The sequence below is a fragment of the Haliotis cracherodii genome, unplaced genomic scaffold, assembly GCF_022045235.1.
Source record: "Haliotis cracherodii isolate W230 unplaced genomic scaffold, xgHalCrac1.p SCAF_8, whole genome shotgun sequence".
In the NCBI taxonomy this organism is placed as follows: Eukaryota; Metazoa; Mollusca; class Gastropoda; order Lepetellida; family Haliotidae; genus Haliotis; species Haliotis cracherodii.
In genome coordinates this window covers 13,791,364-13,817,756 of record NW_027266341.1, presented here as the reverse complement: position 1 = coordinate 13,817,756, position 26,393 = coordinate 13,791,364, and the positions used below count along the sequence as shown (strand labels likewise).

The following is a 26,393-nucleotide window of genomic DNA, read 5'->3' as shown; positions in this document are numbered from 1 at the left end:
TTAAAAGTCAGGGTCTGTTGGAGACTACTATAAACTGCATTTTACAGATGACTTGCTAAAATTTGGAGAGAAATTGTGTTTGAATGAATATCAAATATGACTTGGTCCCATATGCCTAAACTTAAACTGCTTATAATGTTAGGCATGGCTTAAAATATGCATAATATACTCAATAAAAAAGTTAGAGATCATAAATATTTGGAGGCATATTGCACATGATATTGTGCAATCAAACCTCACTACGAAATATATTCCCCAAAATATTCATGATGCATAACATTTTTTTGTTCCGTATATATGATCTAGATATAGATTTATTAGATTTTATTTAGAAATCTTTAAATTTGCTGCTGTGTTAATAGAGATGTAAGATAAATTAGCATCTTTTTATGATTATTGATAGCTTCATCAATCATGTTGATATTCTCTTTATCCATCTGACCCAATTTCATGTTACAAAAAAAGACTTCCCAGTCTTAGGCTCATGTCAATTTGTTTTACAGAAAAAAGTTTATATTTTTAGGACTATTTCATATTTCTAAAGGTTTTATCAGGCAACATCAGATTATTAGAACAGTATGGTGTTTCAACAGTGACATAATGAAGCCCAAATGTGAAGATGAAGGCATTGCCGTCTGCTGCTGAATTACATGTAATAAGTTTTGATTGATGAAGGGATGTAGCATGCGGAAGAACCCATGTGTGGACAGAGCAGCTTTATTGAATATCTTACATTAACTATAAATACAGGACAAAGAGCTTTTCATTTAAATTCTGAAACTGACGCAGACGCTACTCATTTTTCTCATCAACCTAATGACACAGATTCGAAGGGCGATTTTGTCATCAATTTCACTCTCCAGGAACAGAGTATCAGGTGTCTGGCTTGAAGCAGTGTTTTAAGGCTGCAGTAGAAAATTGTCTCGCATTGATCCCAGGGTTGATTTAATGTGTGGTTGCCTCTTCCCCCACGAGTGAGACATTCATCAGGGATGTGCTTGTTGAGATGTCATTCTTGGGGACACCAGCGTTCAGGTGAGCTGTGACGTTTTGTGTCGTATTGTCTTGGGATTACCCTCGCCTTTGATGGAATTTAGCGAAAACTCTTTGGCACAAATTAAAGAAAAATAGAGTCAGTGATGACCGTTTATCGAACTTGTCGCTTCTTTGATGTAAATAGTTGAAAAGATTTGGATTTGTAACATTGTTTCTTATTGGCATCGGGTGTCGGTTGTCTGTAATAAATACACACACAGCTTGGTGGGTGATATGAACCATACAGCCCGGCGGTAACAATTTACTAGCAAGTTCAGAGGACAATGTTGAGGTGGAATAGCATTGGTTGTTGCAGATAGTATTGTGTCTGGTAGTTATTGATGTAGGGTTAATCTATGCTGAAAGTTTGAAATGTTAATGATTGATGGCCTAATGTGTTAGTTTAAAATGTTTCAGAGTAAGAGCTTATGTTATATATACCAGATGATATACTTAAACACTGTCTAAAATGCATCAATAATGAAAATGTATATGTTTTGAATAGGTTTGGTAAAATACCTTCTTGGAGGGTTTCAATTTATATAGGTTGTTAATTATGACAAGAAGCCATTTCTAGCTTTGAATATAATTATTAGTTGATTTGATTATTTGATTGATAACAGATTTTGTCTGAAATGGTTGTTTAGTCAGGATAATATCGGTCAGTTGTAGAAAACATGTTCCTGACCTCATCACAATATTCATTCAGATTATTAAATGACAAGATTTATATTGTACTCTTCCTGAATGCCTGATGGTGTGTGAACCATAGGGGAACTTCTACACCTCCTCAGTATCCCATGCTCTAAGCCTCTGGTAGGCCTGAAGCAGGGACCCCTTTCACAGAGTTATCTTTGCACTGTGACAGTCAGTGGTACAGTTAATGTCAGTTCAAGATTTTGTTGGGCTAAGAAAATATTTAGAAATATAGCAGTTAATTTAGTTTAAGGGGATTTTGGTGTCAGATGTAGTACCTATCTTTTTAGTCATTTTTGTAAAAACTTATGCCCACATGGGCGTTGTGACTGGAAAGACGTGACGATTGGAGTTAAGAAGATTGTTTTAGCGCTATGACTGTCGTAAGTCAATGTTAAACTATTGCAATAAGATCTTCTTAGGTCAAAAGTAACTTTGTGTAAAGGTGCTCGATTATTTACAAGCTGTCATGACATGTCTGGAATATCGCAGACTGTGGAGTTGAACAACTTCCACTTGCTCATTCTTGAATTGGGTGTAGTACGTGTAACAAGGCCCCCTCGAGCACCTCCCAAGCAATTTGTTCGTCTCAAGATTGTCAGTAATAGATCAGTTATACCTAGAGGCAGCACCTCCAGAACACTTTGCCATAATAACCCATGATTACGCTGAGGAACACAGAGTGGACATTGTCCACCCACCACCTCGTCTTCAGTCCACAACGAGGTGTGTCCAGGGGCACTTCCTGGCCGGTCCTATTGTGTTCAGGAGACTTGGAAGGTAGCTCATCACGACCCCAGTCTTTGGATGGAGTCATTGTGATTGTTCAACTGGACACAGGCTGGTGTCATGATCTCTATTGTCCTCCAGTAGGGCTGAGGTTCATCATCGTCTCATCCTAATCCCTGCAACTGTTGTTTGTCTCTTGACCAACTTCATTGACCACTGATTTAATGTGGATTTGTGGCTCCCTTGGTGAGATTCAAGTCTTAATCTTTTATGGAGTAGCACAGTAACAAATATTGACTGCCCTGGCATGTCCAGAATGGAGTTGAATCTCTGGGTTTATCCTTCAAAGTTGATTAACTCCAAATGTCTCATTTATGTCTTTTGAGGAAATATATTTGATTTAGACTTGTATTGAGTATTAAAGTCTTTCACAGCCTCGTAGATTTGATAGGCAGAGGGTAGGAAACCCCATGGGTAACCTTTCTGGCCCTGCTGCTCGTCATCAACGAAGGTTAAGGCACCATGCATCTTTTTCAGAAACTCAATTTTATTCAATATATTAATGTTAAGATCACCGTGAAGTAAATATATATAAAGAAGTTGAAGAACACTCGATTGTTTTATATGACTACAACTAATCGTTAAGGCTGTGACAGATTACCTCTAGTCATATGAACAGATTGGCTGTTTTTTAACTTTTGAGCTGTATATAATCTTGCATTTGACCTTTTTTTTAAAGTAAAATATATCATGCATGCAAGTAATTATAACCATGTAGGCATTCGGTAGATATGACCATGTACAGAAGTAATGTTAACTAACATATTACTATTCATTGATGACTTTGGTTTTACATGACAGAATATACAAAAAGTATTTATTTTAGTAAGGATAAAAAAAATATATTAGAAGGACATTAAGGTTTCATGTCGAGTGGAATCTTTTATGAACTTCAATCTTATAGACAAACTCAATTTTCCTCAAATTATATGAAACATCAAAGGACAAAAGTAATTTAAAAGTAATCAAACTAACGGAATATATCCATGCCGAGACAGGGGTATCGTGTGTTCAGGCCAGCCCTTCTTACAGGAGAATTCAACAGGGGATCCGAGACCTGGGGTCCAAGGTTAGGGATTAGGGGATTGGGAGAGAGATAGAGAATGTTGACAGGAGTACCTGGCTATTGTCCTCCCTCCCACAGCTATTGAGGAGGGCAGGGGTTTGTTCTGCATCTTTGTTCTGAAGCATGACATGATAACGAAACTCTCCACCTTGCAGGGGATACCATGTCCCCTAGGGGTAGTACTCTGATATGTCTCAGTCTGTGGGTTGAGGTATTCAAGTGGGGACACTGTTTCATTTTATGGTCTACGACAATAGTTTTGTAAGTTTATAGAATGTGTCTGAGTAGCTGACCAGATTAACAATTATTGCTCCAGCAGGGGTAATGTGATGACCTCTAGAGGTCAAGTTTTTTGCATGTTTGGAACATGGGTGTCCCAGTTGTCTGAACTAAAGGCTTGCTAAAGGCATTAATTCACTGTGTAGAGTTGCAACCTATAGGTGTGTCTGTATCCTGTGATCGTGAAGTTTGAATCCCGGTTTGCCCTGATTATGTTGCTTGGTTTTGTCAGCACAGTACTTGTGCTGTTGGTGTAACCAACATGGTTTACGTCTGAGACGGGCATTTTGATGGCCTTACCTTCCACATGAAGCTGACACTCTGTGCTAAACTGGGATACTGCTGAAACAGCATTAAACCCAACTCTCACTCACTCACTCTTTTGCATGGGTTTCATGTGTGTTCAAGAATCAAGAGAGAATCAAGAAATGTATTGTACAACATGCAAAGTGCAGAGTACAACCTAGCTACATTTGGAAGTAAAAAAATAATTACAATCATGAAAGGTAAATATACATATAATGTACATTATTTTTTAAGATATTAAATATTATTGTTATACAAAATATATATACAATCTAACATTGTCTAAAAGATGGGATATTTTTATAAACGTGTCCAAGAGAATGTATGTAACATATTTTGCTTTTTCCGAGCAAGGATTTAAGAGAATTGTGTCAATTTTGTTATCACTTTGACAGTCTGATAAATCTAGTGTCTGGATGAATGATGAATGGTGTTCACAGCAATGAGTGAATAACAGTGCAGCTTCATTTTAAAGATTTCATTTCAAGATTTAAAGTGTGATTGATTCTGTAATTGTTTGTGAACACTCACTCACTCACTCACTCACTCACTCACTCACTCACTCACTCACTCACACACACACTCACTCACTCACTCACTCACACACTCACTCACTCACTCACACTCACTCACTCACTCACACACTCACTCACTCACTCACTCACTCACTCACTCACTCACTCACTCACTCACTCACTCACACACGCACATACTCTGTATCACGTTCATCAACATTTCCTTGGCTGAATGTTAACTAGAAACCAAGGCCACATCTTTATATTTTCCTGGTGTGCTGTTACTGCTTTGTGAACTCACTGAGGATCAACATGTCTACATGTTTGGCCTGCTTGGAATTTGTCACACCAGCACTTGTCTGTTATTTGAGACGATTTTTTTAATGAAAATCTGAAACTATCTCCATGGTAACTGTCTCCCAATTATCCAAGAACATGCTGTATCAGCAGGTTTGAGAAAGAGGCAGTGTTTGTGCACGTGTTCAGTTGCCTTGCCTTGCCTGGCTCCACAGGTTGGCCAGTGTCATGACAGTTCACGATAATGATACACTGCACTGGTGGTCAGTTCACGAAACACCCGATCCTGTCCGATACAGTGTTGTCATGTTCCATCTGTCTGGTGTTTGTCAGTCTACAGTGTCCCGATCATGTTCATGAAGAGATCCGGATGTTCTCATCTGTGTGTTATACTCCGGTTTACATGTACACCGATTCAAAGACAAACATTAATCATGTACTCCAAACTAAAACGCATTCAGTTAACTATTAAATTGTCATGCAAATATTCTTAAATTGAACGCATACAACTTCTCTTAGCCAATTGAAAAACACTAAAATTGTTAAACAGGTAAATTGTTTGTGAGGTTTGGTCAGGTTGTGCTTAATAATGTATTTTATATGCCACTTTGCTCATTCCAGTTTCAATTTTAAGATTGATCTTGCTTTATGTAGATAAGGAGCTTTGGGGTAGCCTCGTGGTTAAAGCGTTTTTTTGTCATGCCGAAGACCTGGGTTTGATTCCCACATAGGATAATTTTTGAAGCCTAGTTCTGGTGTGTCTCTCCCTTATTATGCTTCCAATATGATAGATTGATCTGTCCAGAAGAAAAAAATATGCCTCAGTCATAGGGTGTGAAACTGATATATGACATGGGACGCTGTGTTTGGCATCATAAATTTAACCAAGGCTTTAAAAGTTACAGAACGTGCTGTGTCATGTGTTATACTACGTGGTCCAAGCCATCACACAAGTACGACCTTCCTGTAATGTTAGAGAGCAACCAGTTGATTATTATTTGGGGGGGTTGGGGGGAGGAGATCAAGCCCCGGTTGTAGTGAAGAAAAATTACATATAACATGCATTGAAGGAACAAAAATAATGTGGATATGAGTCCTAACTTATGAGATGTTCTGACCAGTGACCTGACAATCCTGTGCAGAAGATTTTATAAGAGTCCAATGAATACATTTGTTATTGTTATTTATTTAAGAAATGAATAATTGAGCATTTGTTGAACAAATTAATTGAGCTCCTTATCCTTAAAAAAACTGATGATATCAAACCAAAATCCCCCCATGAGAATCAAATGGTTTCTCCTTTAGACCCAGCCTCCCATTCTAGATGATTGTATAAAATAAACCTTTATTGTGTAACACCAGCAAATTTAAGATGAATAAATTCTAAATTGAGACTTAAGTGTGTTGATTTATTGAAGTGACACACTTTTAGACACATTTAATTACCCCCTAGTGCAAATAGTCCATTACATGGCTGTTAAAAGCTGGATATTTACATAACTCAGGGCAGGTTCTGGTACAAGTTCTGTAATAAATTCTGTTCTGTTGGACATACGTGTCATTGCTGAAGCTGGTGAGTGACACTTTGAATATGAGAAACGGTTTCCGCCCTTCTACTGGGTTTATGTACCTTGGCTGAGTATATCAATTGTTCTCTTAAACTGCAGGAGGAAGCCTGACTGCTGGTGTGGGTCATTCCCATCTATAAAATCAATTTTAGTCCTGTCTTAATTTGACTCAATAAATTAAAATATGTGTGTTGGTCCCATGTAGTCGGTCTCACAGTCCCCAAACCACACTATTTCCCCTTCCACCAGCCCTTACTATACTGCTATAACTCTAAATGAAGCAAGTCTACATCTTCCACATACACAGGCTCTGAATCTCCCATCTCACTGGGGCTCCTTTTCGATTTACATGAAGTTGCTTGTTTCTATCCAAAATATATCTTTTCAGAGACTATGCATTAGTCTAAGGTCCGTTGCTGAATGTCTAACTGAGGAATGGGTCTGACTATTTCAACTGGTATAAAAGACTAGTGTTGGTGCTATTTAATTGTGCTGTCTGGTCATATTGTGAAAACTCTGTTACCATTTTTTAAGGAAGTGCTTTTGTTAAACATTTCATTTAAAAATATATTAATGGATATGCATTTAAGTCACTGATTAAAATCTCTGGGGGGATTCTGGGTTAGAATTGGTCCCCAGCAGGAGAGGTAAGAACATGGATCAGGTGGTCAGACTTGGGGAGTTGGTTAATGGCATGTCATGGTACCCCACTGGCGCGGATCATTCACAAAATCAATCACTGGGTTATATTAATACGGACTACCATCATATAGCTGTAATATTGCTGTGCGTTGTGTTAAACAACAAACTGAATGATTGAATAGTCATGTTTAATTATGACAGTTAATCAGAAATGCTGTTTAAGACATTAAACATAATTTGTATAGTCTTCATATTGAATCATGGTACCTGGTGATTAGAATTATTTTGGTTAAGAATTTCATTGACAAGTGTATTAACGGCTGTACATTTCAGTCATAATTAAAAAGTCATTTTTAATTTTGTCAGTTATATCAGAATTATTGTTTTGTATTTTAAAAAGTAGCATATTTTGATTTTCTTAACCATTAATAGATCTATCTCTATGTATAAATGATAAAGGCGTTATCTGTTGCATAGAGAAGGATTTCAAAAATAGTTCTTCAAGGAGTTGGTGACAGGACCATCTTGTAAATATTTTTTGACACAGAAACACGATTAGAGAGAGTTGCGTGATGACTTAAGCTATTTGTGGACATTAATACCATGTGCTTGAGATTGAGGCAAGTACTCGAAGGTCCATGTGGTGTGAGTGAGGTCATGGCAAAGTCTACCGAGAGAATCCTGTTCCTATCTCGCAACATGGCCAGTCTCACAAGAACTCTGCACTTCCGCACGTACACAGGGACAATTAAACACCAGCTGATCCCAACAACAGAAGACATACCCTGTTGGATTATATATATATCTCCTTCAATCTAGGTTTAGTGAAAGGTGTGTTGTAAATATTGAGATAGAAATAAGATATAGATGTTTCGACATGTGTCGGTTAAAGGTTAGTGTGGATTATATCATTCATCGTTGATATACTTATATAATAGTGAGTGAGTGAGTTGGGTTTAACACAGCTTTTAACATTATTCCAGTTATATCGCAGCGTGTCAGCTTAATGTTGGAGGAAAGCCCCAAGTGATGCAGGTCTCAGAGGTTTACCACTTCGATGAAACCCACGAGCATGGGTATGGTGCTGACAAACCTAGAAACCTAAATGGGGTGAACCGGGATTCAAACCCACAATCATAGGTTTCTGGCGTGCCCAAGAGATGCAACTCTGCACAAATAATGGCGCCTTAGACGCTTGGGCCATCCGTGCCCCCTTCTTATATAATAGTTAAGGCAATTAAAGATGTTATCAAGCAAAATATGTTTTGATTTTGACAATATGTGTATACAATGTACATGGAGGTTTAAGGAAAGGAATACCCGTCTGAAGTGAAGTGCGGGGTAGTACAGGTATTGAATAATGAGTGTCCTGTTTTACAAATTAAAATGCAGATTTCCTATATATTTTTTAATTTTTAATTTTTGATATAGTTGTCAACATTTGCAAGGAATTTTTATTTTTTTAAATTGATAATTTTATTCAGGGACCTCATACATCAGCGTATTATCTTTTTCCTACACATTAATGATCTATAAATTCTGGTGAAATTTCTGCCTTTAGCATGTTTCTGATGAAATAATCATCCCTATCACACATTGAGTGGTATGACATTTGGATGACATGAAATGAGGAACAAACTGTACTTATAGAGACAGTAACACGGACATAAACCAGATCTCACGCTACAAACTCTATAAACGCGATCCACTTAACATACATGTAACTGAGTCAGGATTCCTACACAAGGGGACGTAGCCATAACATGCTATCATAACTAGTTGTACACACTCACAACAAAGTTACCTTGCTGTCCGCATTACATCACTGGTTGCCTACCTAGCGGTGGAGACGGCCGAGTACGTTGTGACGAGATATTGTAGCTACGCAGATATTTGACTTCGAAATTGAGTATCCCTACTTTTCAAGTACTCTTTGTTCAATTTGAAGTGCGGGAAATAAAAATATCTTCAAGATTATCGGGCTCGTGTGAAATATTTTTGGATTATGTTAAGACTGGTTTCTACGATTTTTGAAATGGCAGGTAGCACGCCCGCAATCTGAGTAATGTATTGGAGAGTGGTGTAGGCAGGAAAAGACATTTATCTGACTTACGCTGTAGTGGGATGGAGTTGATATTGTATCATTAAATAGTTGATGTTCGTCTTTGATAATTTTATATCATATTCTGTTATTGATTTGTATATTTGTATATACCTTAAAATAAGACCTAATATTAATGTACTACAGGATTTGCTTTTTATGTTAAGACTTAATTTTTGTCAGTAAGGTCCAGGAAGATATAAATGATTAATGGGAATATTTTGTATGAAAATGCATTCAGTGCTGATGGGTAATAAATTATTTGATGAAAACACAATGTATGTCACTAATGAAAACAATAAGGCTTGTTCCATTCAGCAATGTTAATGATACAGCTCTATTAAGTCTGTGATAGAGTTTTGTAGTTAAGTTAAGATAACGCTTACGATTGCTTTTTGAAGAAGAGTCTGGCTGGACCCATCTGGATGACTCATAGAAGTTATGCACTTTGAGAGTGGAGTTGGCCTACCACAATTATTCAATCCATTTGACTGTTTACAATTCTGACAAACGGAATTGATAGTTTACGTTCAGGGTTTTTTTTCTGCTTGAATGTTGGTGATTCTGATGGGTTTTTTTCGCTTTTATTTCAATTACTGTCAGCCTGGTGAAATCAAGAGAAAAATGAAAGACAAGACAAAGATACATATCTCTTTCTCCAATGAAATTCTTTTAAAAATGTCATTTTTGAAATGTAATTAATGGATTTAGCAGAAAGAATTAATTCTTCTCAAAATCAATTTTTTTCCTCATTATGGAATTTTAGATCTGCTGATTTCTGCACCAAATAGAAATGAAAAAAACATCTTTACTTTTGTTTGGATTTCTAAAATAAAGATATCAGAAATTTGATTATTATTATTACAGCGTCATGAGGAATGAGGTTAGTTTCCCTGTTAATAAACATGTTTGCTGTGTACAACATACTGTCCACCCGCCAGCGTGACTTCGACTCCGACATGTGCAGTAGAGATCTATAAGAAGGTGTTTTGTGAGAAGCATGCCTCCTCCGACACCTGGCGACAGTAAATAGCCTCCCTCCTACCTAGATATATTGATTCCTAACAAGACCATATGTCCACCTGGCCATAGACTCAGTTCGTTAGCCGCCCACCTCACCCAGGTGTTACTTTCCATGCTTTCACAAACATTCCTCCATTTTCAGGGCTTTATTCCGAAATGATAAGCCTTTTTAGAAAATCATGAACTCTGTCAGTTTATTAATTTGTATTTATTTTGTCATTGATGTGCCAAACTTCAGTCTTGTCACGTTTCATCAACCACCCTCCCATAAGCCACATGTTCCAGTTATTGAAGTATCAAACGTGTTTGTCAGGAAACTGTCTTAGTGTTTATTAATATTGAGGGTCATAGCCTGTCCAGGGGGCAGGAGAAGGTGCCCATTTTATTAAACTATGAAACTTACGTCCTTTATATTGTTTGTAGCTAGGGCTGGGACGGGTAACTCGGGTACTCGGTTACTCGGGTGTGCCCTGTAGGACCCGGGTACCCACTGGACTACCTGTGTCTGGGGCTGTGACGGGTAACTCGGGTACTTGGGTTGGCCCTGAGTAGGACCCGGGTACCCCATGGACTACCTGTGTCTGGGGCTAGGACGGATAACTTGGGTACTCTGGTACTCGGGTGGGCCCTGAATAGGACCCGGGTACCCACTGGACTACCTGGGTCTGGGGCTGGGACGGGTAACTCGGGTACTTGGGTTGGCCCTGAGTAGGACCCGGGTACCCCATGGACTACCTGTGTCTGGGGCTAGGACGGATAACTTGGGTACTCTGGTACTCGGGTGGGCCCTGAATAGGACCCGGGTACCCACTGGACTACCTGGGTCTGGGGCTGGGACGGGTAACTCGGGTACTCGGGTGGGCCCTGAGTAGGACCCGGGTACCCACTGGACTACCTGGGTCTGGGGCTGGGACGGGTAACTCGGGTACTCGGGTGGGTCCTGAGTAGGACCCGGGCACCCACTGGACTACCTGTGACTGGGGCTGGGACGGGTAACTCGGGTACTCGGGTCCTGAGTTGGACCAAATTTTAAATTGATCAAGAAATTGAAAATGATAAGGTTTCTAGATCTTATAAGATTTACAACACTATTCTGATATTCAAACGGAGGTATATGTTAAATCATATCTTAAGATTGAATTAAAAGTTATTCTTTACAGTGTATCAATGACACATTCTTTAATCACACTGTGATAATTTGATAAATTTTACAGATATATACCATTATGATTCAGTCGCAATAATCAAGGAACATACTTAACCGGTATATATCTCATTGCCTCTTTTCTTAACCATTTAGGTTCAAATGTTCGGATTTACTTGATGACCTTGCCTCCTTTGTGGACATTCTGGGATACTATTTACCTAGCTGAGAAAGTAACAGCACCTTCTTTTATAACATGTTGGAGATAGTTATTAAACAAATAGTACATAATACATAGCTCCATTTCTCTGACCACCTGTATGCCGAAGCCCTGCACTTCTTGGTCCGAACTTAGATATCAAAGCCGACATCATATTTGCCCAACATATGTCAAAGAATTCAGATGATCTTGAGTAAAGAAAGAAATGTAGAAATATAACTGGTCAAAATGACACCCTTTCAACACATTGTAGTGATTCATCGCCGAAAAGACATGTTCCTATTGACACAAGGGTAGGGAGAGTTGATTTAGAGTTGGCCTTCATGTACCCTATTAACTGAATCTTGATATACGACCCTGCCAGGAATTTGTTTTTTATCCCTCTCAGGCTTATTTAGCCTTCTTCAACAGGAATGCAGATAAATTGATCGATCTTCACCTGCCATACGTTGTTGTGATTTACTCGGTCAAGCCCTTGCAAACAGTCCAAGCTGCCATCGTAGGAATTATTGTCTCTTGAATAAATTCTTCGGACATTTTACAAATACAGGTTCTGGGAATGGTGACATGTTTGTTTCAGTGTAGGTACATATATACTTGTTATGTCTTGAAGATAAACATTATTGCTGATATTGTAAGCTATTTCGAAGAAATGACTCATGCATTGACTATTTGCACACTGATCATGAATAAGGTAACAGGACTGAAAATAAAATGAGGACAGTGGGGTATTTTTTTATACATTTTCTTACTATTAAGAGTTCAATTGTTTAGCAAAGCAGGCAGTTTTTAAAACAAAAATAGGCTCCAAATATCAGCTTTTCTTAACAATCTGGAACATAATCATTTTGGAATACGGAGATCTTTGGAATGATAATTTACTTAAATTGCCTTTCTATAGAATCAGTTAAATGAAATAAATGAATTTATAAGAGTAACAGCTTACCCCCACTAAGAAACAAGGTAACCCCCACTTAGAAAGCATTGAATGTTGCCCATGCTGATTACAGGTGAGTGACCACCTGTGTAGGTAGATGTGGGGGGGTCAAGGGCTGGCTGTGACTCACACTGGCCCTGGGCTGGGGCTGAGACAGGGGCTGTGTCAACATGGGAGGGTGACCCCTCTGCAGGGTGATAAGAGAATCGGTTCAGATTTACTAAAATCCCAAAGTAAATGTGGAAAAATGCCTTCCTCGTTAGGCAGTTCTGTGAAATAAAGAAGTATGAATCATTGGTTTACAAGTCGTATACCAAACCTTAGATTAATATGTTAATACATTTGTATTAGCCCTGTACCATGAGTGTGGAATATCTTCATGTGCGGTAGTTTAATAAAACCTGTATCGATGCTAAAAATAGGCAAATCCTGATTTCACATGAATTCTATGAAGTCAGCAACCAAAAAATATATAATTCAAAGTGTAATATAAGATTTACAAAGCTATGTGTAAGTCTAAATATAGTTCTAAGTGTTGTCAAATTTGATATGCAGTTATGACTGTGCTAAGTTTTGAAAGGCATGACTCATACGTTTGCCAGTCGTGTATGGAACAGTGCATTATTTTGTTATATAACACAATATATTTCTAAGTGCATATTCCATATGCAGTTATAGATATGGGAAATAATGAGGGAAATTTAAATTTTTCTGGTTTTGAAAAAAAAATATGACAAAAAGAAAATACTTGTGAAAAAGTGTGCAAAAAAGTGTAGGATTAAGAGTTTTGTGTTTTTATTACCTTGGAAACCGTGGGTGTTAGTCTGAATTGTTAAGGGAAGAAGGTGGAGTTGGATCCAGTGATCAGGTTATGTGCCCCTGTACCACAATGGCGTGGATCGCTGCTCATGTTTTCAGTCACTGGTTTGCCTGGACCAGACTTGATTATTAACAAGCTGACAAATAGAACTGGAATACTCCTTACTGTTGCACACAACACTCACTCACTCACTCACTCACTCACTCACTCACTCACTCACTCACATTTATTCTCAGCCTGCCCCATATATATATATATGTAATTCTTAAAAGTTAGTCATCAAGTGTTCATTCCAAGCACTGCCTAACCCCACAACATGGCTTACATATGATGTTCCATATTTTTATGCTTAATTTATGGATCTTTAAACTTAAAATCGTAATGACAAGGTTCTTAATACTGTCAACAGAAGAGATTGCTAAAGACAATAAAAATAATCCAGGGGATTTTTCTATGACTAATGCAGATATTTTTCAAACATAACATTACATTACATTACTTTACATTAAAATGTCATTACAATAAACATTTTAGATTTAAAATTTATATATGAGGACACAAACCAGGCCAAAACTTTATTTTTTATCCTCTGCTAATCCAAATCAAACTTTAAGATGCTACAAAATTTTGTACAATGCGTTAATTTAAATATGCTTTGACAACATATTTTACTCATGAATAGAAAATGGTACAGATTTCATTGACATATTTAGGTCACATGGTACTTTACGTCTTCCAGTCCCTGGTTAGCGCTTGATGGCTTCCTTTCACTTGCATATCTATAAATCAATACTTATTTTTGACAGTGTTCTAATTGGCCCAACATTGTTATATCTACAAATACAGAAAAGACCAAATAGTTCCTTTGAAAGTAATGCATGGTTCCATGGTAGAGACAGGTGTAATTATAGGCTGTGATGTCTCTATACAATCACAGTCCTCTTGACAACATACCTCTTTGAGTGTGGTCTGTCAAGGGTGTGTTTCACTGTGGCATCTCATCTATGCTGTCATGTCACATATCAATATCTAGTACATAGAGACGACTGTTGTAGGCTGGTGCTTCTTGAAGTCTTTTAATCTCGACATACGAGTTGACTTCAAAGATAAATATACCACTTCATGCATGTGTAAAGAGTCAACTGATTGCTGGCATGGCTTGATCGTCAGATGTGTTCGATTAGGAGGACTCAAATGGCTGTGTTTTGATGCATCATTTTTATCTTGTTTCTGAATTGGTTGTTTATCTATTCTGAAGAGTTATGTTTGAATAATTTTGTCATGGTATGATTTGGAATGGAACTTGAAGAAGCAATCTTTTTTCTTGACCTCTTGGTCTCTTGTATCAGATCAGTTTTTTGCTTTCCTGAATTGATAATTGGTTGAAGGTTATATTGACTACACATGGAAATATGTATTTTAACAATGACCATTAAAGATAAGGTTCCTTCCTGACAACCATTTATCTACAGTTCCAACGTAGGTGCCCTTTTCAGACAAATAGTTCGTTTAAAATGGGGATTTTGTTTCTTTGTCTTTTTTTCTTAATTTCAAAAGTATTTCCATGTTGCTTTTAGCAATATGGAATGCCTGATATGGGCTTCACACATTGGACGAATGTGGTGAATCTAACCCAGGCCTTTGGCCTGACATGTGAACGCTTTAACCACTGGCCTACCCCACGGCCCTTAACAAATGTTGTCACCATGCATGTTTTTTGCTTCATAAAATCTTCTTGCTGTTTGTAATCAAGTTGTGCAAATGTGTTTTTACATTTGAATACATCTGCTATTTTTTATGTCTTCAAGACTAAATAAACCGGTATAAGACAAAGAACAATGTTAATCATCAGAATCCTTGGTATCACTTTAGCGTGGGCAGAGATTGACTGGAAGTGTAAAGTAGAAAATCGTTCAGATAAATAATGTTAATGATCACCTGTGTAAAACTGATGCAGAAATCAATAGTGATCTGTCAGTGTCAGACACAAAGCAGGAAAACACTTGTCGCATAATGTTCGCCATTTTTAGAATCCATTTTGTATTGTAGGCGTAAGACAGATGATTGCTATCACGGTGACTGATCATTGAGTGGATGCTTGGGTGTGGCCGGGGGAGCGTGTTCAGGAGAATCAGTTGATTATGTTGCATACAAATGTTTTTTCATTTTTATATCCTGTATAAACAGCAACCATTTTATGTTCATTATCATGGTCTTTGATTAAAGGGGCCGTAGGGTGGCCTAGTGGTTAAAGCATTCGCTTGTCTTGCTGAAGCCCTGGGTTCAATCTCCTCATGGATTCAATTAATGTGTGAAACGATTTTATGGTGTCTCCTGCTGGAATATTTCTAACAGCAGAGTAAAACCATATTCACTCACTCACTTCACTTGTCAGAATTAGCAGAGATTTCTAATGAATTTGGAAACAGTTTTGTTGCTTTTATTATTTTTATTAAAGATCTGCATACATCTTAATTATAAGAAAGGTTAGAGTAAAATATTGTCTCCGAAATGATTTTTTTTTTTTTTTCTTTATTTAATTGTCTTGTAATTACAGACAAGGGTATGCAGGCCCATAGTAAAAACATTTAAAAATTGGAGTAAAATGGAAGCAGTAATTTTTTATTATGGATTGATATTGAACTTGAAATAAAATTTAGTTCACCCAATGATATTTTTAAACACAAGTAGTTATATCCATGGAAAGATCCTACTTAGAGTTCTACATCTCTGGATGACAATGTAAAGTTATTCCCAAATCTCTGGCTTGCCCCATCATCTCTCTGTCCTTGTAATGTACGCTATCTGTAGTCAAGTATTTTGTTTGTCCCACCTCCTCCTGGAGGGATGTTTTTTGCCCCTGTCAGGTAAAGATGTGATCATGATGTCACAGATAACAACATGAGTGGGAGATACACGTATTATACCCCAGGCAGGAGGGGGGGATTATTTCACTCTTTCACTCATGTCACTTTTTATCGCCAAACGTGATTGTCAGGAATTTGAAAGCGTTATATTCAAATTTTGTACCAGGTGCTTTGTCATTGATATTCTTTTGAAAGACGCTTGATATTTTCAAGTTTGACCCCAAATCTGCCATTTGCTGAATATATAATACATATCCTTAATTCAAATTTGAAATCTGTAGTGTTTCAAAAACTGAGTCAGGTAGTGGAGTATGATTTTGGTAGAGACTTCGGGTTGTTTAAATGTTTTTGTCGTTTTAATTTTAATATTTATTTTTTTATTATATTAAAGATTTCAACAAGTAATTGACAGTATATCTACTATGAAAATCATGTATGAGCAATTAATGTAAATTTCTTAACTAACATACCAAGAAAACTATAAATAAGCATTGAGGATGACAACTTGTCAGTAATTCTCTAAGACTAAAACAATTGTCTGGAATTCTGATATGCTTGTATATGGAATATTACGAAGTTGAAATATAGGGGTCAGTGTAGTAAAGACATCCTTATACAGAAGCTTAACTTTAATGAGGGTCAGATGACAATGAGTTACCTTATCTTGGTCAACACAGCTATCTAAAGTGACCATCTCTCTAAGGGCCATGATGTCCCCTGTCAGTATAACACTGCCCCCTAATCAGCCTGTCTGCTACAACAGAATATGGAGACAAGCGTGGTATAAGTAGCGTTATAACCTAGCAAGCACCAGTACCTCCTGTGATTTGTTGGTGTATAATACACTTGCTGCCCCGACTCTCCTGACATATTGACACAGACAGGGTTAAGCATAACAGCCCTATTGCATCACTCTGCCCTCAATGTGGCCCATTGGACCTGATCCCTAACTTATATAGACCAGCATACCTGGGTTATAGGGTGACATTGCATCACCCAGTGGTTGGACAACAATGTTGACCAGTGCTGTTACTGAGCTCTTGCTAAGCCTTGTAAGACTCATTGCATCATTGACCAATGGTCATAGAGTGAATCTTGTGTGGTCCCGTTTTAACACACCCCATACTTGACCATTATGTATTTTTAGGCTGAAACCACTCAAGTTATCTGTAAGGCTTCTACTTGATCTCAATGTGGTGGCCGACTTATCATGTAAAGATGCTTCAAGGGCTTCTTTCATGAGGTATATTTAGAATGGTGTTACACCATGTGAATTATCTGAGCACCTTGACCAGAAAGTGGACGCTAATACAAACGAGTGTCAGAGGGTCAAGCGGAATACGAAAGATAACATGGAGTGTGTGCATGATACTGATGTGAATGTGTACGTTGTACAACATGATCTTACAGTATAGTCAGCATACATGTCCATGTTGGGGGGGTAGACAGCTGTATAGACATTTGGGAGACAATCAGGGTCAAGGCCTCAGTAAAGATTTCAAAAAGTTTTATTGTGGACATTTGGAGGACATTTCGAAATTTGACGGATCTGTGACAGAAATGATGTCTGATTTAATTCCCTATTGCATACTAATTGTGACTTTATTTCCCAAACCACCATAGCTGTATTTTTGAAGGAGGTAGAGTATTGATATAATCAACAAGCATGTTCCAGAAGAGAATTACGTGAGCTTATTTTTGTCACAGAAACTAAGGGAAGTCAGTTTAAGGCTTCATGCTGCTCTCCATGACATGTGCTATATATTTCAGATCGTGCCATGGAAATAGTTTGTTTATTGATCAAGAGATTGTTACGATGTAGATTACAACTTTTACATAATATGTCAGAAAATCCTATTTGAGTGTTGTCATGGATATGTTATAGATTCCGGGGTTTCAAAATGACGACAACTTTTTGCCAGATAAGAAGTTCTAGTTAGGAATGTAGATGAATATGTGTGTCCAGTTACAAGATATGTCAAGTTAAGGCTGTTAATCCAGCGCCAGTGTGGGACAGATAACGTCCCTGTATTTGGGAGAGCCACGAAGCATGCCAAGTGACGCCAAATCAAGTAACGTCTTACAACAAGGTCTGTTGACCAAACATGGGCTTCAAAAGATTAATTGAAGGGCTGAGATAAATCACATGAAATGCATTGGACCGAAATGATAGGTGAAAATATGAATTTGTCATGAAATCATGCAGAAAATTTGGTCGAGAAATGTAAAGCCACATTCAAACATTGATTCATGTGATTTTGAGATATTATGCATGATTGGTTACATATAAAAATGCTAATACAAAAGGATCTGGGAGTATTCAAGGCAATATTGAGCAAGTTGGATGGGTACAAAATTCCTTTGAGGCGAAAAGACAAATACATTGAGGCTATCGGGTCGAATGTTTTCAAGGCGAAAAGATCATCTTTCTTCTGTAATCCAGTCCACAGACTTAGTGAATGATGCTAATTGTAGCATATAAGTGGTTAATCCTCGTACATACTGGCCATTGTGGGTTAATGAGGAGATTATAATGGTGGTGGTAAGGTATATGATTGGCTAATTGTCCGTTGTGCCGTGGTCTGGTAACTTTGTAAGGTAGTGTGGAGATATAAGGTTGCAATTGAAGTTATTCTGTCTGAGCGGCAAATTACCGTGACTGTAAGCACTTGTTCAAACAGACTTACCTGACAAGGAGGACATTATGCTGTCTGCTTTCTGTAATAGCTTGGATGCAATCAGGGGTGTGCCCCATAGCTGCTGCTCTGTTGGCCATGGCCTCATATTGAACACATCCTCACAATCCCTTCCTCATCTTTGAGCAAAGTTGTCAAAGATGGGATTGTATTAAAACTTCAAATTGTTAGTTGGAGTGATAGGCAAGTTTTGGAATGAAAGACGTCTTTCAAAGAAAACAGGGTGTACATTTTGGGAACATAAATCTAATGAACTCTGGTTTAGAAAGTAGATCAGAATTTTAAATACATGTTAGCAAAACATCCCAAGTCAAGATGAAGAGTTTAATGTATTATTGCCGCTTCACAAAGATACAATTATCAAAGGCAAGTATGAATATGTATTATGAGTTACCGACACAGCAGGTGTTTCAGTGTGGGTTTAACATGTTGATGACCTTGAAAGTATATAAGGGAAGGTGAAAATAATGTCATGTAAACAAGCATGTTAAATTGGCCTTGCATGTAAAGTTGTGGCAAACATAGATGATTTTAGATTCAAGACATGAACAATTCATATTATTTAAATTAGACGTCTTCTTTGTCAGAGCTAGTACGTGGTGATGCATGTTCTTTGCGCAAGAGCAGTTCTACAGGTCTAGGGGCTTCCTCTCTAATTATAACATTACAGAAGGCAGGTTGTTTTTCTCATTACAGAAGATGTTTCTACAGATAATTTCAAATTAGTGTTATCAATGCAATAAACCAATTAACCGATAATCTTGTTTTCACAATCTAATAAATATGCAAATGAGATCATTTAGCAGGAAGTACTTGTATTCTTTATATATCAATACAATGTCTGTTTGATCAATAAATTATTGACTGACATTAGTAAAAGTTTTGATAGGAGTTCCCGATATGTGTGTTTATGTAGACGAACATGGCTGCAAATCATTTGGTACAGTATGGTACATGGAACAGTTCACTTAATGGTTTCTACAGTTATTTCATTGAGTAAAAATACAAATCGATTATTTTAAGAATGACATAATATGTTGAAGAGATTACTACCCTCGTTAGTTTCTGTATCATAAATATCATATATTAGAAATACAAAATATGCATTATGCTTACCAAAGGCTTGCATAATTATTAGTTTTATTCTAACTTGATCTTTATGAACTCAAAACACATCAGGCTTCAGGGTATAAGAATATCGTGTATCTGTAGATTTTCTAATTATTTTGATTAAATATTTTCTCCTGTGTCTGGACAACATGCCTGTGACAGCCTTTAATGATAGAGGACTGTTACGGATGTTAGACTATGAATGTTGAAACGATGATGGAGAGGATATGGCAATATTAATGGGGACAGACTTTTTGTTGACACTGGACTTAATTAGGGATAGCACGCAGAGAGTTCTTACATCACTGTGTTAGTAGTTTGGTTTGTTAGTGGGCTACAGTCAAACCAACACACATGGCTATTGTCCAAGTTCAGGGCCATTCCGTTCTCAACACTAGCCCTGAATCTGTATACATATAATGTCGGAAGGGTTAAACTATATTTGCATGACCACAAACTTTATGAAGATATGAAGTATACTTTATAATGAATATCAGATATGATCTTGTTCAGGGTCACACTTTCCAGTACACTGGCCCTGAATCTGTATATCATGTGAGTCTGGTCAAACCATGAAGGAATGACCACAGTGTTTATGAGGACACTGAGGCATCCCAGCTAATTAATGCATATCACAGCCAAGTGCAATTACCACAGGGGCGTGAGTTAGGAGGAAATCTTTTGGCCTGGTTCATAACTGTAGTTTGTCATCAGGGATATAGTATGGCTCATTTTGTCACTTTGATGAATATCGCTGGAGTTTTCTCTGATTATTTTCCAGTATGAATTACAACCAGTTGCAACGAGGCGTTTGCTCCACAGAGCACTGTTGCTGTGTATGGTTTGAACACATTTCATTGAAACGCGGGCTGAGTGTCTTGGAGATGTATATTCTGTGTCAAGTTGACAGTGATGTGTGTTCTGATGAGTTGATGTGGATTTCTACAGTGCCTTGCGTTGTCTGAGAACAGACAGTATGTCTACTTTGTATGCAGATGCGATTGAATAATTGCCTTGATCTTAGTCATATTTTATGTCTGATGCATTGGATTGGCTGAAATGTTTTGTTTCAAATCGGAAGATAAACCATCATGGGTAAGCAGTGGCTAAAATTATTTTGATTTGTTGTTAGTAAACTTTTTTTTATTGTACCTTGTTAATATTTCATTCTTTTTCTGGGGGCACAGTGGCCCAGACGTCTAAGGTGCCGCCATTCACTGTGCAGAGTTGCATCCCTTGGGCATGCCAGAAACCTATAATGATTGTGGGTTCGAATCCCGGCTCGTCCTGATTATGTTTCTAGGTTTGGCAGCACCATACCCGTGCTCGTGGGTTTCACCGAAGCGGTAAATGTCTAAGACCTGCATCACTTCGGTTTTCCTCCCACATTAAGCTGACACGCCGTGATATAACTAGAATACTGTTCAAAGCGACTGTAAACCCAACTCACTCCTTCATTCTTTTTCTCCATTCCACTCAACTTTCAAAACTTGTGTGATATAAATATGATGTTGTGAGCTGGATTGCTGGATGACCTATGCTTGAGCATCTCCTGCCTACTCATTGTGTGAACCCCAGGTGTCAGTGCTGATACATTCATATACCAGTAACTTTCATCCCGATTTTGCCTTTTATGACCAATGGAATCTGTTTCAGAATGTAACAGAGACTGAATATTCTCTAGCTTTGACATTTTATATTTAGCCATAGTACAGAGAGTCCAGTAAGAATCGGCCCAGTAAGCTGAGCTAAAACTTGTCTGTACAGAAACAAGAGAATATACTGATAGTGATGCTGAAGTCAAGTTCGGACCAGTTCAAACATACTGCTCAAAAGAAGTTAAAGATCACCCAATTCTTTCATATCACTATAGTTTACAAATTTAATAAGAAAGAATTGTTCATTCTTTAGGCTCTTTTGAGTAGAATACATTGGTGTACATGCATGTAGCATGACAAGTCTTTTTCTTTTTCTCCACCAAAGTTTATGGCACAAACAGAAATACAGTTGTCAGACTGCCAGTATTAGAGTAAACTTGTACCTGTTTGTCATGCTTAGTTTGTTAATTCATTTACACGTCAATGACTGTAAGGAAATAAGCATTTTGATAATTAGAGTATTTGTATTTTTCAGAAACTGAATGCTGGACTCAGCGAGCGGCGACAAGCAGGTATGTTTATGTTTTAATCAATACGCATTTAATGGATTTACTTCTACATTATATACTTCTCAGGTAAATAAAGTCATATGAAAAAAATCTTTTGAGTTGTATACAATCCATGGTTCTACTTCCATAGCAGGCAAATTTGATGCTGGTAGAGAATCAATACATGTTAAAAGATATATTCTTTTCAAATGGTCTTTTCAAACATTTACCATCTTTTTCAAATGCATTGGTACGGATTGCATCAATTAATCATGGCAAATGGAATTAGAACCAATTTTATTTCAAAGAATTTTGTTGTTGATAAACTTGTAGAATATATTGGTCAGCAGATTGCTGCTTGAACAGTATTGAGCAAAAGAAAATGACACTGAAAAGATCAAATAATATTTATTGGATCAGAACAGATATTTCACACACTTTAAGAAAATATTCATTTATTTTAGAAAATGCAAACTTGACATGAAAAACAAACATTTTCATCTTATGAAGAAGTATTGTCCGTCTATTGAATTAAATTATTTTTGAAATAAAGATGTGTGTTGCCCTTGCTCAGTACTGTATGAATGAACTGTTCGTGTAGAATGTCGTATTGAACTTGGAGGTGAAGAATCCATACAAGGTAAGTCGATAGTTCCAAATGGTTTTACTTTCATAACTGACATTTCTTCAAGACCTTCAATTCAAAAGAGGAAATCATTTTCACATTTTCACTATTTTGAATTTGGTATTGCAACTTTCCACGTTCCACATTATGGTCCAACAGGTCTGCTGGTATTTGGTTTGGCAAGACTGACACGACAGGAAGTTCATGTTGTTCAATGTCTCATAATGTAACGTGACAACAGGAATCACTCTACTTCAGTCACCGATCAAGGTCAAGGTGAAGGTTGTCCAGAGTTGATATGTGCCATCTCTCACGATGTGCAGTAGGATTTTTCCTCCAAAAGTGCTTTCAAAAAATTCTTCATTTACTTTAAAAAAAATAACAATAATTCGATTAGGGTGAAGGTCACTTTGTGATAGCAGAAATGTGCCAGCCCCCACGTAGTTCAGTTTCCTGTTTGCTATCCATACAGATTTCTTTATTTATCCTAATTAATTCTGTCCAGCGTGAAGCCTTTGGCTCTTGTGCCTTGCTGTTTGTCGTGGTGTTTGATGTGCCCAAATACAAGCACATTATCATGCTGTTTCTACTCTCTCAGTGTCGCGAACATTTGTGGACATAATGGCCGTCGTGTTTCTCACATCTCCCAGCGATGGAAACTTAGCTGCGTTAATTGTCAAAAGTGCTGTTTCATTGTTGGGTACGAAAAGGGACTATTTTATCTGGTGGATGGTCTTTAAACACTGGCGTTGTGGACAGTCAATATGGCGTATCACTGCTCTGACCTCCCGGTGGCCAGAGTAAATAGACAATACCTTGTTGGAAGTTTTTCAACATACTTTCTGCAAGGATGTGCTGTTTTTGTCTTTGAGCTGCAGATTTCTATAAACATATTTGTTGAAGAGACTTACAATCAACTGTTGTCTTTTGTTTTGTTGAAGATAAAACTCGGTACCAACATATCTCACTTGATGTATATATGACAATGATGTACATGTATCATGTTGTTTTGGAAAATCTCAATCTTTTTTCCATGATTCAAATCATGCTACGGTTTTTAAATTCATCAGTCTGTGTGCAATATTGAGTTAATTATTTTGAAAAGAAATTTAAAACACTTCTCATCTAAGAGACTCCAACAATTCTATCAATGAGTGATACTCTACATTGATCGTAATTTGATAGATTTTAAATAAGTGAGTGAGTGATAGAGTGAGTGAATGAAGAAACTAAAGTCACAATTAAGACTTATTACTGAGCCTAATGACCTGTAACTGAAAAGTTCCAAACCCATCTTGACTTCATCATCCTTGTCATGTTGCAACAAGACCTGTCATCAGCTGAGCCAATACCAGGCTTTCTAAGGACGGTTATCCTGAAAACTGAAATTAACAAATGGAACAAGATCAATGGTGACCTCTCGTTATGCCAGTTCATTAGTCAGTTGGTCTGGTGAGGTCAGTCAGGACTGGAGGGAATACCAGAGTGGCTGGCTACAAGTCTACTGTTGTCCATTGTTAAACAACCGCTGTCCAAACTCGTATCACATGGGGACACTGGATCCTGTGTCCCGCTGTCAGACACACAGACGTGTACAGGGGGGGGGTGTGGGGGTGTGGGAGGGGTAACCACAAGGAGGAGGACAAAGTTTCAGGAACGATTATGCCACTTAATAATTATAATTATAATTATAATTATAATTATAATAACAACAACAACCAGCCTGACTGTGCCAGGATCACCCAAACCCTCTTTGCTGCATATTTTATTTTTATTTTCATAATAATAATAATGATTATAATTATAATTATAATTATAAAAAAGAGAAGAGAAAAAAGTAAAAGATATTAATAAAGCGCATTTAAATATTTCTGAGATATATCGCTCATGATTTAGTTTTTTTTACTTAGTTTTGAGTATAATCTTTTGGCATCTTGTAATGTGACAAATATTTTATCAGTGTATCGTGCAAGGTTTTCATGATTAGTACCATGAGGGGAAAGCCGCCATAGTTTGTGGTGTGTTGAAGAAAAAGTCAATCACAGTTTATGTGTGATGAGGAGAACACCAACCACAGTTTATGTGTGGTGAGGGGAACACCAACCACAGTTTATGTGTGATGAGGGGAACACCAACCACAGTTTATGTGTGATGAGGGGAACACCAACCACAGTTGATGTGTGATGAGGGGAACACCAACCACAGTTTATGTGTGATGAGGAGAACACCAACCACAGTTTATGTGTGATGAGGGGAACACCAACCACAGTTTATGTGTGATGAGGGGAACACCAACCACAGTTTATGTGTGATGAGGGGAACACCAACCACAGTTTATGTGTGATGAGGAGAACACCAACCACAGTTTATGTGTGATGAGGAGAACACCAACCACAGTTTATGTGTGATGAGGGGAACACCAACCACAGTTTATGTGTGATGAGGGGAACACCAACCACAGTTAATGTGTGATGAGAACACCAACCACAGTTTATGTGTGGTGAGGGGAACACCAACCACAGTTTATGTGTGATGAGGAGAACACCAACCACAGTTTATGTGTGATGAGGGGAACACCAACCACAGTTTATGTGTGATGAGGGGAACACCAACCACAGTTTATGTGTGATGAGGGGAACACCAACCACAGTTTATGTGTGATGAGAACACCAACCACAGTTTATGTGTGATGAGGGGAACACCAACCACAGTTTATGTGTGATGAGGGGAACACCAACCACAGTTTATGTGTGGTGAGGGGAACACCAACCACAGTTTATGTGTGATGAGGGGAACACCAACCACAGTTTATGTGTGATGAGGGGAACACCAACCACAGTTTATGTGTGATGAGGGGAACACCAACCACAGTTTATGTGTGATGAGGGGAACACCAACCACAGTTTATGTGTGATGAGGGGAACACCAACCACAGTTTATGTGTGATGAGGGGAACACCAACCACAGTTTATGTGTGGTGAGGGGAACACCAACCACAGTTTATGTGTGGTGAGGGGAACACCAACCACAGTTTATGTGTGGTGAGGGGAACACCAACCACAGTTTATGTGTGATGAGGGGAACACCAGCCACAGTTTATGTGTGGTGAGCGGAACACCAACCACAGTTTATGTGTGATGAGGGGAACACCAACCACAGTTTATGTGTGATGAGGGGAACACCAACCACAGTTTATGTGTGATGAGGGGAACACCAACCACAGTTTATGTGTGATGAGGGGAACACCAACCACAGTTTATGTGTGATGAGGGGAACACCAACCACAGTTTATGTGTGATGAGGGGAACACCAACCACAGTTTATGTGTGATGAGGGGAACACCAACCACAGTTTATGTGTGATGAGGGGAACACCAACCACAGTTTATGTGTGATGAGGGGAACACCAACCACAGTTTATGTGTGATGAGGGGAACACCAACCACAGTTTATGTGTGATGAGGGGAACACCAACCACAGTTTATGTGTGATGAGGGGAACACCAACCACAG

The 26,393-nt window shown here is 38.0% G+C and overlaps 1 protein-coding gene across 6 annotated transcripts in view; it reads left to right on the top strand.

Annotated features, from left to right (window-relative positions):
- Positions 1-26,393, top strand: part of LOC139450641 (rho GTPase-activating protein 7-like) — a 252,331-nt gene that overhangs the window by 134,845 nt on the left and 91,093 nt on the right. For all 6 annotated transcript variants that reach the window (XM_071232430.1, XM_071232433.1, XM_071232432.1 and 3 more), the window contains one exon: positions 22,245-22,281. In XM_071232430.1, coding sequence (XP_071088531.1) covers positions 22,245-22,281 — 37 coding nt within the window. The remainder of the gene's footprint in view (positions 1-22,244; positions 22,282-26,393) is intronic.